Source organism: Diabrotica undecimpunctata, chromosome 2, assembly GCF_040954645.1.
Source record: "Diabrotica undecimpunctata isolate CICGRU chromosome 2, icDiaUnde3, whole genome shotgun sequence".
Taxonomy (NCBI): Eukaryota; Metazoa; Arthropoda; class Insecta; order Coleoptera; family Chrysomelidae; genus Diabrotica; species Diabrotica undecimpunctata.
Genome location: NC_092804.1, coordinates 99,427,814 through 99,440,664, shown reverse-complemented (window position 1 = coordinate 99,440,664; position 12,851 = coordinate 99,427,814). Strand labels below are relative to the sequence as shown.

General features: G+C 32.4%; 1 protein-coding gene across 1 annotated transcript in view; it reads right to left on the bottom strand.

Annotated features, from left to right (window-relative positions):
- Positions 1–5,370: 5,370 nt before the first annotated feature.
- xmas (RRM_XMAS2 and SAC3_GANP domain-containing protein xmas) overlaps positions 5,371–12,851 on the bottom strand; it is a 41,980-nt gene continuing 34,499 nt past the window's right edge. Inside the window, exon 7 of the mRNA XM_072523246.1 lies at positions 5,371–11,139. Within this exon, the coding sequence (XP_072379347.1) occupies positions 7,828–11,139 (3,312 nt within the window). The 3' untranslated portion in view covers positions 5,371–7,827. The remainder of the gene's footprint in view (positions 11,140–12,851) is intronic.

Below are 12,851 nucleotides of genomic sequence, written 5' to 3'. Positions count from 1 at the left end.
AGCGTTAGGTTATTGCTTATTGGCAAGTAGGCCGTATATATCAGGTACAGAATCGGTCCGAGCACACTACCCTGAGGTACACCAGATAGGATGGGATAGAGTTTTGTATAGGCTTCACTATATTTTACCAGATATCTCCTTTCTGTAAGGTATGATTGAAGCAGTTTAAAGTAAGGGTAAGGTAAATTTTTCTTTAATTTGTACAGAAGTCCTGTATGCCACACCTTGTCAAAAGCTTGAGAGGCGTCTAAAAAGGCTGCAGTACAGTATTGCTTGTTCTCGAGACTACTTCTTATTGTTGTGTATAGTCTGTGAACTTGTTCGATTGTACCATGTTGGTTACGAAAACCGAATTGATGGTCAGGTATGAGACACTTTTCGTCCAATATTGGTTTGATTTTTCGTAGCAGAAGTTTTTCAAAGACCTTAGAGATGACTGGGAGTAGACTAATCGGTCGATATGAGTTGACATCTTTTGGATCTTTACTAGGTTTTTGAATGAGTATAATCTGTGCCACTTTCCATCGCAGAGGGAAGTAATGCAGACTAAGCATAGCATTGAAGATCATAGTGATTATTCTGTAACAGTCATTGGTTAGTTCCTGGAGGATCTTACCCGTTATGAGGACGAATCCCGGAGCCTTATTGGGTTGTATCTCATTCTTTATTATCTGTTTTAGTTCTTTAATATTAAACTTGGTGATTGGTAGATCCATTTGATATGGAGCCTCAAGAAAAGAATTAAATGGTTCTTCTTGTTCTAATGGCACTACTCTGTTAAATGGACTAAATACTGTAGAAAGATGTTCAGCGAATGTCTCAGATTTTTCTGTGTCTGTTCTTGCCCATTTACCTTTGACATTTTTTAGAGGAGGTATGGCGTCTTGTGGACCTTTTACCTTTCTCGTCGCTTTCCATAGAGAATAATTGGTGTCTTTGGACGGAGTCAAATTTTCTAAGTTTGGATCCCCCTGTTTTTCTCTTCTTTTAATAGATTTTTAAGTCTTCTGGTAATTCTGTTTAAATTTTGTTTGTCAATAGGAGCGTGTGTGTTTTGCCACTTTTTCCTAAGTTTTCTTTTCTCATCGATCAGGTTTTTTGCACTTTGCGAACAGTTTATGCTTTCCTTCCATGTTGTTTGTTCAGGAGTAGAAATCCAACCTGCCTTTTGTATGGAGGTAGTAAGTTGTTGTACCACATTTTCAAATTGTAATTCTGTTTTAAGTGGCAAGTTCGTTGGTATTTGTTCTGCTAGTGCGCTTCGGAATATTTTCCAATTTGTTTTATTATTGGTTAGAACTGGAGGCTTATTTCTGAGTATGATTTTGGAGTCTAGGTCAGAGAATGGGAGAATGATCTGAAGAGAGGTCCCAGCATGATTCTATTGCTAAATAGTTAAGAGAGATACCTTTAATCACACAGAAGTCTAAGAGATCTGGTGTTTTATTTGGATCTGTAGGCCAATAAGTTGGTTCTCCTGTAGATATGTGTTGTAGGTTGTTTCCTGTTATTAACTTCAGCAGTTGTCTACCCCTTGTTGTAATTACTCTAGAGCCCCAGTGATGATGTTTACAGTTAAAGTCTCCTCCTGCTATGAATTTGTGTCCAAGAGAACTGAAATAGGTGCTAAAGTTCTTTTCGTTGATTGGTTGACCAGGAGGACAGTAGACCGCAGATAAGGTAAGGTTGCCTAGCCAGTCTTCGATGACAATGCTAGTTGATTGCAAGTACTTTTCCCTGAGCTTATTTAACTCATGGTGTTTTATATTAGATTTGATAATGATAGCTGTGCCACCGTGTGCCTTGTCATTTGGATTTTTTGTGTAGTGGACAATGTATTTTGAAATTTTGATATAGTTTTTGTCTGTTAGATGAGCTTCTGATACAAGCATAACATCAATTTTCTTCTCGTCGAAGAAAATTTTTATTTCTTGGATGTTGTTCGTTAGGCCATTTGAGTTCCAGACGGCTATTTTAAGTCTGTGTTGCATTAGTGCATTTTGGAAATCATAGTCATAAGAAGATTAAGCATAGTGTCCATTCTCTCTACTAGTTTTGTCATCAGGTTTTCAAGGTTGGCAATTTTCGTTGAATGGTTTGAGCCGACATTAGTTTGTTGATTTGTGATTTCATCCTCTTGACTATTTCCTGAAGTTTTTTGAGCGTAAGAAACACCAGGGGTTACTCTTTGACTATTGGTTTCATAGGTGTCTGTTCTGTGGGTCTCTTGATTCTTTCTGAGTTGGGGGAATTTTTCTTTTTGTATTTGTTTGTATACGCTGCAGCCCTTATAGTTGGCCGGATGGTTTCCCATACAAAGTACACATTTTACGTTATTGCTGCGTTTTTTTCGTGGACAATGTAAAGTAAGATGATTACTTGCACACTTTACGCATCTTGGAGGCATATGGCAGAATTTTTGTGTGTGACCGTAGCGTTGATATTTGGTACATTGGGGAACCTGACGTTTGGGATATGGTGGTTCGAAGGACACAATCATGTTCTGGAGTGCTCTCACATCATATATGTCTTTATTATTTGGCTTAGTTTTTAATTCTATATAAAAGAGCGGAAGCGCTATTTTGGATCCATTCTTATATATATTAGCTATGTTGGTTACTTCGTGTCCCATTAATCCTAGCTCATGTAGTAAAGCGTCTTTATCTGCTGTCTGATGCATATTACGAAGCACAACTCGGAATGTTCTTTCTTCCTTTGTTTGGTAGGTGTGATAATGTGTTTTTTTCTCATTGAGTGCTTTGGTTATGTTTCGGTAATATTCAGAAGTTGAGGGCTGGATCTTTACTTGGTCGTTATAGAGACATCTGATGGAATATCCCAGAGGGGATATTGTGTCTAACAATTGTCGAAGAGGTGGGTGGGGGTTGAATACTTTCTTTAACTGCATCAGTTCTGGTTTGGTTGGTCTCATCAGGTACTTCATCTAAGCTAGCAAATCTATTAGACGTTGGTGTGGGTGCTTTGAGCCAGTAATCGCTCATTATTGTTTGTTTTAGTTGTTTATCACCTCCAGGGCTGTCATTTCTTGCTCGTTTGTGGGCTTGAACAGTTTTCCATTCTTGATCTTGGTTTTCTTGGCTATCTTGTGGATTAGCGATGTATATTTGTGACGGTAGATAAGAAGAAGAAGAAGCATGATTAGAAAGAAAAGAGTTACCTGGTTGTTCATGTTGATTCTGTCTCTTGGAGTAGTATATTGGTTGAGCAATTTTCATTGCTTTGTTGTTCGCTAGACAAGGTTCTGTTGCATGGTAGTTATTTGCAGATTAGAAATGTGTTTTTCTGAAGTTGAACTTCTCGGCGGAGATCTGCTCACTTTGTTTGAATTTAAGAACGGATTGTCTATGTCCATCCTGTATCACGATTAAATATTTTATACATCACGATCAATTATTTATGATACGCCTATGACTTTTATTTGCCGGTATTTGGCGTTTGGAAATAGCACTTGTTTTATTTTGTTTGCGTTTTTAGAACACTGATAATTAATATTAGTAATTAACGATATAGTTTCCAATAAGAACTGGTTACTATAATAGATATTTTTGTACTAGAAAAACAAATTTATGCGACCGTCTCCAGCAAAGGTTGGAACGAGACTCAGACAAAAATAAACGTTTGATTTGTTTCTCTGATCCATTTTTTTGTTTTTATTTAGAAAATCTCCTAACCCTTTATGTATTTTTTATTTTAGGATATTTTTCCTAAATCCAGCAAGTTTAGGATTCTTCGAAGCGGCGTCCTTTCCTGTAAAATAGCTAGAAGCCCTTTCTTGTTGTATTAATTGTCCAGTTGTCCAGGAGATTTACGTAAGTAACCCCTTTGTTTCATATTCTGGTAGTTACCCCCAATCCAACCCCCTTGTCATTTACTTATCCACGACCCCAGCTCTCCAACAACCCCCTGAGTTCCGTTCGCATACGTATCGATTTGTTTTGCTTGTCCTTTCTCAACCCCTTTAGTTTCTGTCCCCAATTTTCTACCCCCATAATCTTACCCTATGGTAGGCAAAATATATATCGTTACAACTTATAACTCAATTATAGAAGGTCCTGTATGTCAAAAAACAACATTTGGTGCCTGGTAAATGTAAAACTTTTTTAAGTTATAAGTTCATGAACATAAATATCCGATTGGATGTTAACGGACTAAGTGGTGTGGAAGTTTTATTGTATTAACTATTATATGAAATGAACAAAATTTGATGGTTAGGACATGGTTTTGTAGTATGTTAATAGTATAGTACTCAACTTATAACTTAAGAAAGAACGAAAGAGTTAAGAAGCTTGTTACTTCTATAAAAAAAGAAAAAGAAGATTGTACTATTGAAAATCAACCTGTACAAGAAAAAGAAACTGATAAAGATGATTTAAGTTTATGGTGTATTTTTGATGAATTGGACATGACTCATCTAAACATACACCTGTATCGAGAGATATAAAAGAAGTCGACATGTATTTGTCTGATGATATATTACCCACAAAAAAATTCGAACGGAGATTGGAACTGTCCATTACAGTGGTGGAAAAACCATCGCCATGTGTATCCTAACTTAACCTATATTCATTAACTTATATTCATAACTTATATTCATAAAATATTGTAGTATTGTAACAAAATCTGTTCCTTGTGAACACGAAATGTTCAAAATCTGGTTTAATTTTAAATAAAAGAAGAACACGGTTACCAAGAAAGTGAAAAAAATTTATGTTTTTAAATGTCAATTTAGACGATTCGCGATTTAATAATGTGTAATGTAAATGTAAGTACTATTTGTATATTTAAAATGTCAACGACCCACCTCTAGTTTCTTATATTAGGATCGGAACCAGAGATATGTAAAATATCTCTTATCGGAACTAATCCTTTCACTAATGGGCAATGGACGTCAATAAGAAATATGGAGGGGAGACCAAGGGGAAATATGATTCTTATCTTTGTCTATTCGGTGAAAATATGATTTTATATCTGTGTTAGATATCCTGTTAAATTTTACCATACCAACAATAAACTTTTACCTACACAGTATATATATATATATATATATATATATATATATATATATTAAACTTTTTGTAATACGTAGAATTTAAAACCTTATAAGCAGCATAAAATTTTTATTACAGAAAAAATTTCTTGGGTTAAAACTTTATCTTCAGATCTTGAAAAGTTTTAACCCAATGTTTTTTTATTAATTAATACGATTAAAGTGAACTGTAACCTGCTCTTAAAATAAAAACTCAATTACGGAAAAAAAATCACCACTGGTCAGATCCAATATTCTTGGCCAATTCGAGTTGACTGTCAATTGCACTCCATAAATTGGTGATAATAAGTGAATAGGCGCACTGTTTTTTCAATGATATTTAATGTAAATTGTTTTTGAGTATCAAATATTTTTTTATAAAGTTATACAATACAAAAATTTCTACCTCTCAGTATTAATAGCCCAAATAAACTTAAAGGTGCAGCCTTTTTCATTAAAAAGAGAAGAATAATCATGAATAATGGAAGTTTATATTCATTAATTTTCATTAAAAACTTTCTATTTTTAAATACTAATCTACAAACGACTATACAATTTTAAAAATAAACTTTGGTTTTAATTGACGCAGTTTTATTTTTATAATAAACTGAAAGATGAATATTTGTTTGTTTTAATATTGGCTATGAGCACGTATGATCAGTTGTATAGTAATTTTCAGTTACTGCCAGTCGGTCAATGTTTAACCAAGGTAGCAAAAACAATTACTAAATTTACAGTTGGGATCAGCGAAATAAGTATATTAAGCTTACTTCAAGTACAGAAGATTGGAAGTTTAAAGTTGATAAGATGAGCAGATAATAAAACCAGAGATAATCGCTCAAATAAATATTACTGCAAGCGAGAATTTACTTCAACTTGAATAACTGAACTTATTGGTCTTCAAAACAAAAGAATGCTTTTCATGAAATGAAATGGAATGATTTGAGTCTCTTAAGATTTTATTTACTCCATTAAACATAAATTTGAAATTAACAGAAAAATTAATTATTAATAACACAAATGTAAAAGCTGTATGAGTATATGGCTATGGAAGATATCACCACCCATAGTAAACCAATTACAACTTTATCAAGTACATCAATGAAGCTTTACGAAAAATTCGTCATATATTTTCACCTAATCGAATCTCAAACGAAAATTTATGGAACCAAACCAACCAAGAAAACGTCATAAGGCCAATAAGGTGAAGATAAAGCAGATGGCTGGGCCACACACTCTGTAGACCCCAGATGACACTGCCAGGACAGCGCTGAATTGGAATCCTTAATAACAAAAGAAGTGTCTACTAGTATTTATACGAAAGGTAATATATTTATAATTTTGTAAAGACGCACCCTGTATATTTCTAATTTACTTATACAGATAACTTGATTATTAAAAAAACTTTTATTTAACACTTTTTTGGAAACCCATCAGAAATCTAAGTAATTAGCAAGTTACATTACTTTTTGTACCAACTGAATAAACACACTAAAAAGGAGTGACAAGGAGAAACAAAGCTACAACCTAACATATCCCTACTTGAATTTAAGTATTTTTCACAAACTAGAGGAATGACAATAACATTACTTTCTCCATTCACATCTTTTAAGGTGACAGTTAAATACTTTCGTTAAAACAATATGACGAAAACCTGACTTAAAACTAATCGTAAATATAATTACCAGAGGGAAGAAAAGGAATTTATGATTATTGTACCATAATTAAATAGTACTAATTTTTTAGAAAATTTAAATATTTATTACAAAAAGTACTAACCTTATAACTAACAATAATAAACCTTAACAATACAATACAAATACTTGGTACTCTAAAAGTCTAAAACTAGTATAATTTTTTATGTCGACATACTTGTTGCAGAAGGAAATGTAATATGTGAATTAGATCAAATAGTTTTGTCTTGTATAAAATTCTTCGTTTTGTATTCATCGTTACCAGAGCTCCTCTAAATTTATTAAAAGTGTATGAGAGGAAGCAAAATAAAGGCAACAGGGATAGAGTTTCTCAGGAGAAACTGTAGAGACAAGAGATAAAATAAACATTGCTGATATTAAGAACCGTATGGATATAATGTGGCAGAAGATCCAGAAGCCTTCGCAATGGTGATCGCCAACGTCGGATAACTCTGATATGGCACGCGAAGGAGAAGAAGAACGGATATAAACTTCGATATAATCTATTATAAAACCATTTAGACATGAAATACACGAGGCAATGGATATAACAAACCTGCGAGATGGATATTGGCAAGATAGACAGAGACGAAGAGAACGGTTCAGAAAAAATGTGCAAATTTTTAGTAGTAGTAGTAGTAGTAGTAGTAGTAGTAGTAGTATGAAAAGTATGTACCCGCTTACCAAAAATAGGAAAATGTAAATAAAAATTTACGCGAAGTTTTAAATAGATGAATCAAAATAAAAAATGACTCTACACCGAAGTAAGCAACGATAATTTCATCGGCTGGAAAGATGATGATTAGTGCCTTTTGGAACTCCAAAATTTTATTGATTTCCAAATACTATGAAATAACAGTATATTTGGAATTTTTCCAGAGCAGCGCCCTATCAATGAAATCGAGTTATTGCAGAAATTTAGAAATAGATTTGTAGTAAACAAAAGGCCTGCAGAAATAAATATGTCTTAAAATGCAATACTCATTTTTTCATCACTAGAACTTTTTTATCTTATCGTTGTATTAACTAAATTTATTTAAAAAATCACATATTTTTACTTCTTATTGTATTTGTCTAAATATAAATCTATCTCTCTGCAATCGCATTGCTTAAACTTTGTTCCAATCGAGATGAAATCCTCTTTTGCACAGCCATAGTAGCAGCTAAATTATCCAAAGACTTATTTAAATCTGACAATTCTTTGGCCATACGAGATGCTTCCGGTTTGGGCAATAAACAGCTTTCCCATATTGTATTAATAGCCTGTTCGCTGATTTCTAAATGCTCTGATAGGGTAGGATTTTTCTTAATTTCCTTAGCAGCTCTCTTTATTAAATCTTCTTCAATAAATTTCTTAATAACTGGGTGGTAGATATAAAACCAATCACAGTAATCATACTCACTAAGAATATTCTTGTTATAAATAACGAAGTATTCTTTGAAAATGGAACCTGCAAATTGTTTGGGTAAGGAATGATTTATACTTGCCAACTTTTGTAAAGCTAGCGGTCCTATAATATCGGTCCACAATACATATTGGATATCTTTAAAATTTATGTTTGGATCTATGTATTGTAAAAATAAACTCATTGTCTTATAAAATAGATTTCTAGGTTGCCCGGTAAGTTTTGAACAGTAATTCATGACGCTTAGTTCCAGTTCTTGCTCATTGAGTGGGGGCCAATCGTATTTCCAAGCTGGTAAACTCAGATCATCTAATATTCTTTCCAATTTTTCAAAGTAACAAGATGATTTCCAATTTCGAGGAAAATAATGAAAAGAACATGGTAGGTAATCCGGAATTTTACTCTTCAGATATTTTTTAAACTCCTCTGGAAAAACTGCATATTCCGAATTTGATTTGTCCAAAATAATTGATTTTAATCTACGGAGACCTTCGTTGTATAAATTCAACACTACGTTCGGATTCTGTAGACATTTTTTGTAACTGGAGTTCCACTTGGCAAAACTATTAGCTCTTTTCCACAGTTCCGTACAAAGATACTTCGATATAAAAGATTTTAAACTGTCCAGTTCCAGAGGTGGCCAACTCTCCACATTCTTTGCCAAAAATAATAGTCCTTCCTCTACAGCATTAATTAATTTAGGAGTAAATGCGTTCTCGACTAACACTATACAATTGGTAATAATGTTTTCCTCCATAAGGTTTTCCAATTTTTTCTCATTGCTGTTATACTCTTGAAGAATAATAACTATTGGTACAGTATTGTGGACACCAAATCCTTTAAGACTAGCGAGAATTCTCTGCTGGAGACTAGAATTATAATCTTTAGCGAGAAAAATTATACCATTTGCATCAAACTGATGAATCATAGAACCTTGCTGTTTTTCAACACAGTATGTAACGGATTCCAAGTTATTTGGTTTGCAATGTTCCAAATGTAAGTATCTATTTTCTGATTTTGACCACAGAAATGCACTTTCCATGGCTTCTTCCAGTCTATTTAATCCAACTTTCAATTCATTGGCATCGGGCAAACTTACTACAACTTTCCAAAAAATATTTTTCGGTTTATTAACAGTCAGTTCAAATATTCGATTCTTTAAAACAGCGTACGTCAACTCAAATAAGTTTACACATTTAAAGTCTTCCATGAGAAGATGTTCAATATCTAAAGGTTTACCATATTTGTACCTTTTCATTAATGTCAGATTTAAATCTTGGGAAGAAACAGACAATTCATGCGCCGATTGTTCCAAAGTTTTTGTGTTTATCCAAAGAGGGCTGCAGTCTATAGCTTTGCGTTTTCTTCTGTTTTTTGATGCATTAGTTTTCCACTCGCAAAATATTTTCAATACTAACCTTCTTTCCATGTTTTCTTTTATTGCAATTAGCCTCTGTTGTCGAATTAGATGGTCCACTTTGTCTACCAACGAATTTATTAAATTTTTTACGTCAGATTTTATTTCCATTTCTTTTAATTGTTCCTCCTCTTTTCGAATTTCTTCTAGTCGTCTTCTTAATTCTTCTTCTTGTCGCTGTTTCTTAATTTCCCTTAATCGTTTTTCTTCTCTTAATGCTTCCTCTAGTTCTTCGCGACGTTTTTCTTCCTCTATTCTCATTAACTCCAATCTTCTTTGCTCGTGCAATCTTTTTAATTCGAGTTGTTTCTGTTCTCTCTGTAAGTCCAATCTTTTTTGCTCCGCCAACCTCTGCATCTCAAGTTTCTTTTGTTCTTCGATATATCTCAATCGTTCTTCCTCTTGTTTCTTAAAGAGCTCCTCTTCATCTCTCTTTCTTTGTTCTTGAATTTCCAACACTGTGGTTGGATCTGGTTCAGGGACCAAATCAGCTTCGTTTTGTTTCGATGGAAGCACCAAATCAAATTTAAATCCACCCAGTTTAGATTTAGTTTCTTGTGGAACTGGTTGTGTTATAAAACTAAAATTTGTTTGATTTGTAGAGCTCATATTGGTGACACTGTTTGTTCCAAATGTGGATTGGAAGCTTACTGATGATCCGAAGATATTTTTCGGTGAAGGGGGTGTTGTATCGAAGATGCTACCTTGTTTAGAAGTTGATTCGTTTTGACTGAATGCAAATGGATTAGTAACTTTTTCCTCCATTTTATTAAATAAGAAGGGACTCCCCACGTTATCACCCTTTTTAGCCAAAAATGGATTATCAATTGTTTGTTCTTTCGTTGCAACTGGAAATAAATTTTTACTTTTCACTTCCTCGTCTTTTCTTTTAAATGAAAAAGACTTATCTGCTTTTTCCTCCCTTTCTGCGAAGACAAATGTATCAGATGATTTTTGTGCAAATGATGAATTTTTAGTTTTCGATGATTCGACATTTTCCTCTAGTTGTTGCAATAACTTCAATTTTACTGTTTCTAAATCAAAGTGTTCTAAAATATCTTTATCGATTAAATATCCTTTTTGATCAAAACTATTATGGAGTTTGTGTGATTCGTAAGTTTTTGGTGGTAAATCCTTTCCACATATTGTTTTGCCCACAGAATATTGTCGTTTTTCCTCGACTATATTAGATCTATCCAGTATATAAGGAAGTTCTGGCATAATAAAACCATTTTTATCTAAAATTACATGTTTAGTATCTTCTGTAATAAAAAGGCCATAATACTCTAAAAAATCCCTTGTTGAATCTATGTCATCAAACGCCAAGACTTTCGTTAATTCAGTCAAAGGGTAAGATGTTTTTGTGGTTCGTGGTAGATAACATTTATGAAGCGTCTTTAAAGCAGTTAAGCGTATTTGGTTAAAATACCTCATGAAAATGCATGCGTTTAAATAGGTTGTAGAATATAACAATTTAAAAAATTTTACATAGTTGTTTTTATCTATTGCAGAATGGACTTGTACGGCAAACTGTACTTCTTTGGACTGTTGAATCTCCCTGCGAAGCTGTTGAACCTACAAAAATAGTTTTTTTTGCATTATCTTGAGTCTATCTAGAGTCATATATATATATATATATATATATATATATATATATATATATATATATATATATATATATATATATATATATAATATATATATATATTATATATATATATATATATATATATATATATATATATATATATAAACGGAGCATAAATATTTAATACATTGTATCTGTACCAGGTTTGAAACAGTAGACCAATAAAAAAAAGTTAACACATTAACGCCCTATATTATAACAAAATTAAGTTCGATATGCAGAAAATATCGCCCAACAGAGGAGAGACACTGTGCCCCTTTTGCGAGGCCAGCCGAAAACAATCGAAATTTTCATTTGTCAAGCTGAGCTTGACTGTTTAACTTCGAACGGTGTGTCAATGATGCCAAACATACTATAATTATTAATATATAAACTTAGGTATAACAGTAAGTATTTCTTTACTTCGCGTAACTAATAATAGATGAAACCAATTCTGAACAGGACCAGAGTTCATCAACCCCTCCAAAAAAGAAAATTTGTATCAAGAGAATCTAAAAATATCGCAAACTGGGAATCAACTTTTAAATGGGTTTGTAGTGATTAAGATTCCAAAACAAAAGCGTACTGTGAAGTTTGTTCTAGTTCACTGAAATCGAAGATTCGGGTATTGAAACTTCATGAAAATACTGCAAAACATAAACAAATGATAAATTCTAACACTCACAGTTCTCAAGCATCATTAGTAAAGTTAATTAAAACAAAACAAAGAAATAGATTAATTACCAATACTGTTAACGGTAGCTTATCAATACTTTCATCTCAACGTATAAAGGAAAAAAATAGTATATGCGTAATATTTGAGCCGTCAAAGCAACCGTACATGGTATCAATGGATAGCATCAAAATATGTCATGAAATAAACTAAGTTTTACTATCATGACCAAAATTTTTAGAATGTATTGTCCAATATTATATTTTAAATTTGTGTGTTTAATGTTGAGTGTCAAAGTTTATTTTAAATAATCTCAACGACTATGTCTTGAAAAAGGAATAAAGCCATTCCGAAAGCTCGATAAAAAGTCAAAAGAGTGTTTCTCCAACATCTCGGCCAACCTTCTGACTGCAGCCCTAATAAACCTATATATATATATATATATATATATATATATATATATATATATATATATATATATATATATATATATATATATATATTTATAAATATATATATATATATATATATATATATACATATATATATATATATATATGTATATACACACAATATGTCCCACTAAGTTGGAACCATGGTGTTTTATTAAAACACCATTTTACCGGCAGCATTCAAGAAGCCAGGAGTGGTAATTTCATTATACATTAAATTATTCAATTTCAATATTAATTAATATAATAATGCTACCTAAAGTTAAAATCAAATCATAACTATTGCTGTATTGTTGAAAGTGCATCTATGATTTTCTTAGTTCTTCATTCTCTTTTTCAATGTTTTTTACTTATACATTTTTTATATAAAAAACAAAACCACATGTTCTTTTTGCTGTGCTTAGTTTGAACAAATTGTTAACTTATTTAGTTCAATTTATTGTTTATACATCGTAATCGTATAATGTCCACTTACTTAAGTGTCTTTACAACTTTAATATCACTGACTGCTACATATCTTTTTAAGGTAACACAT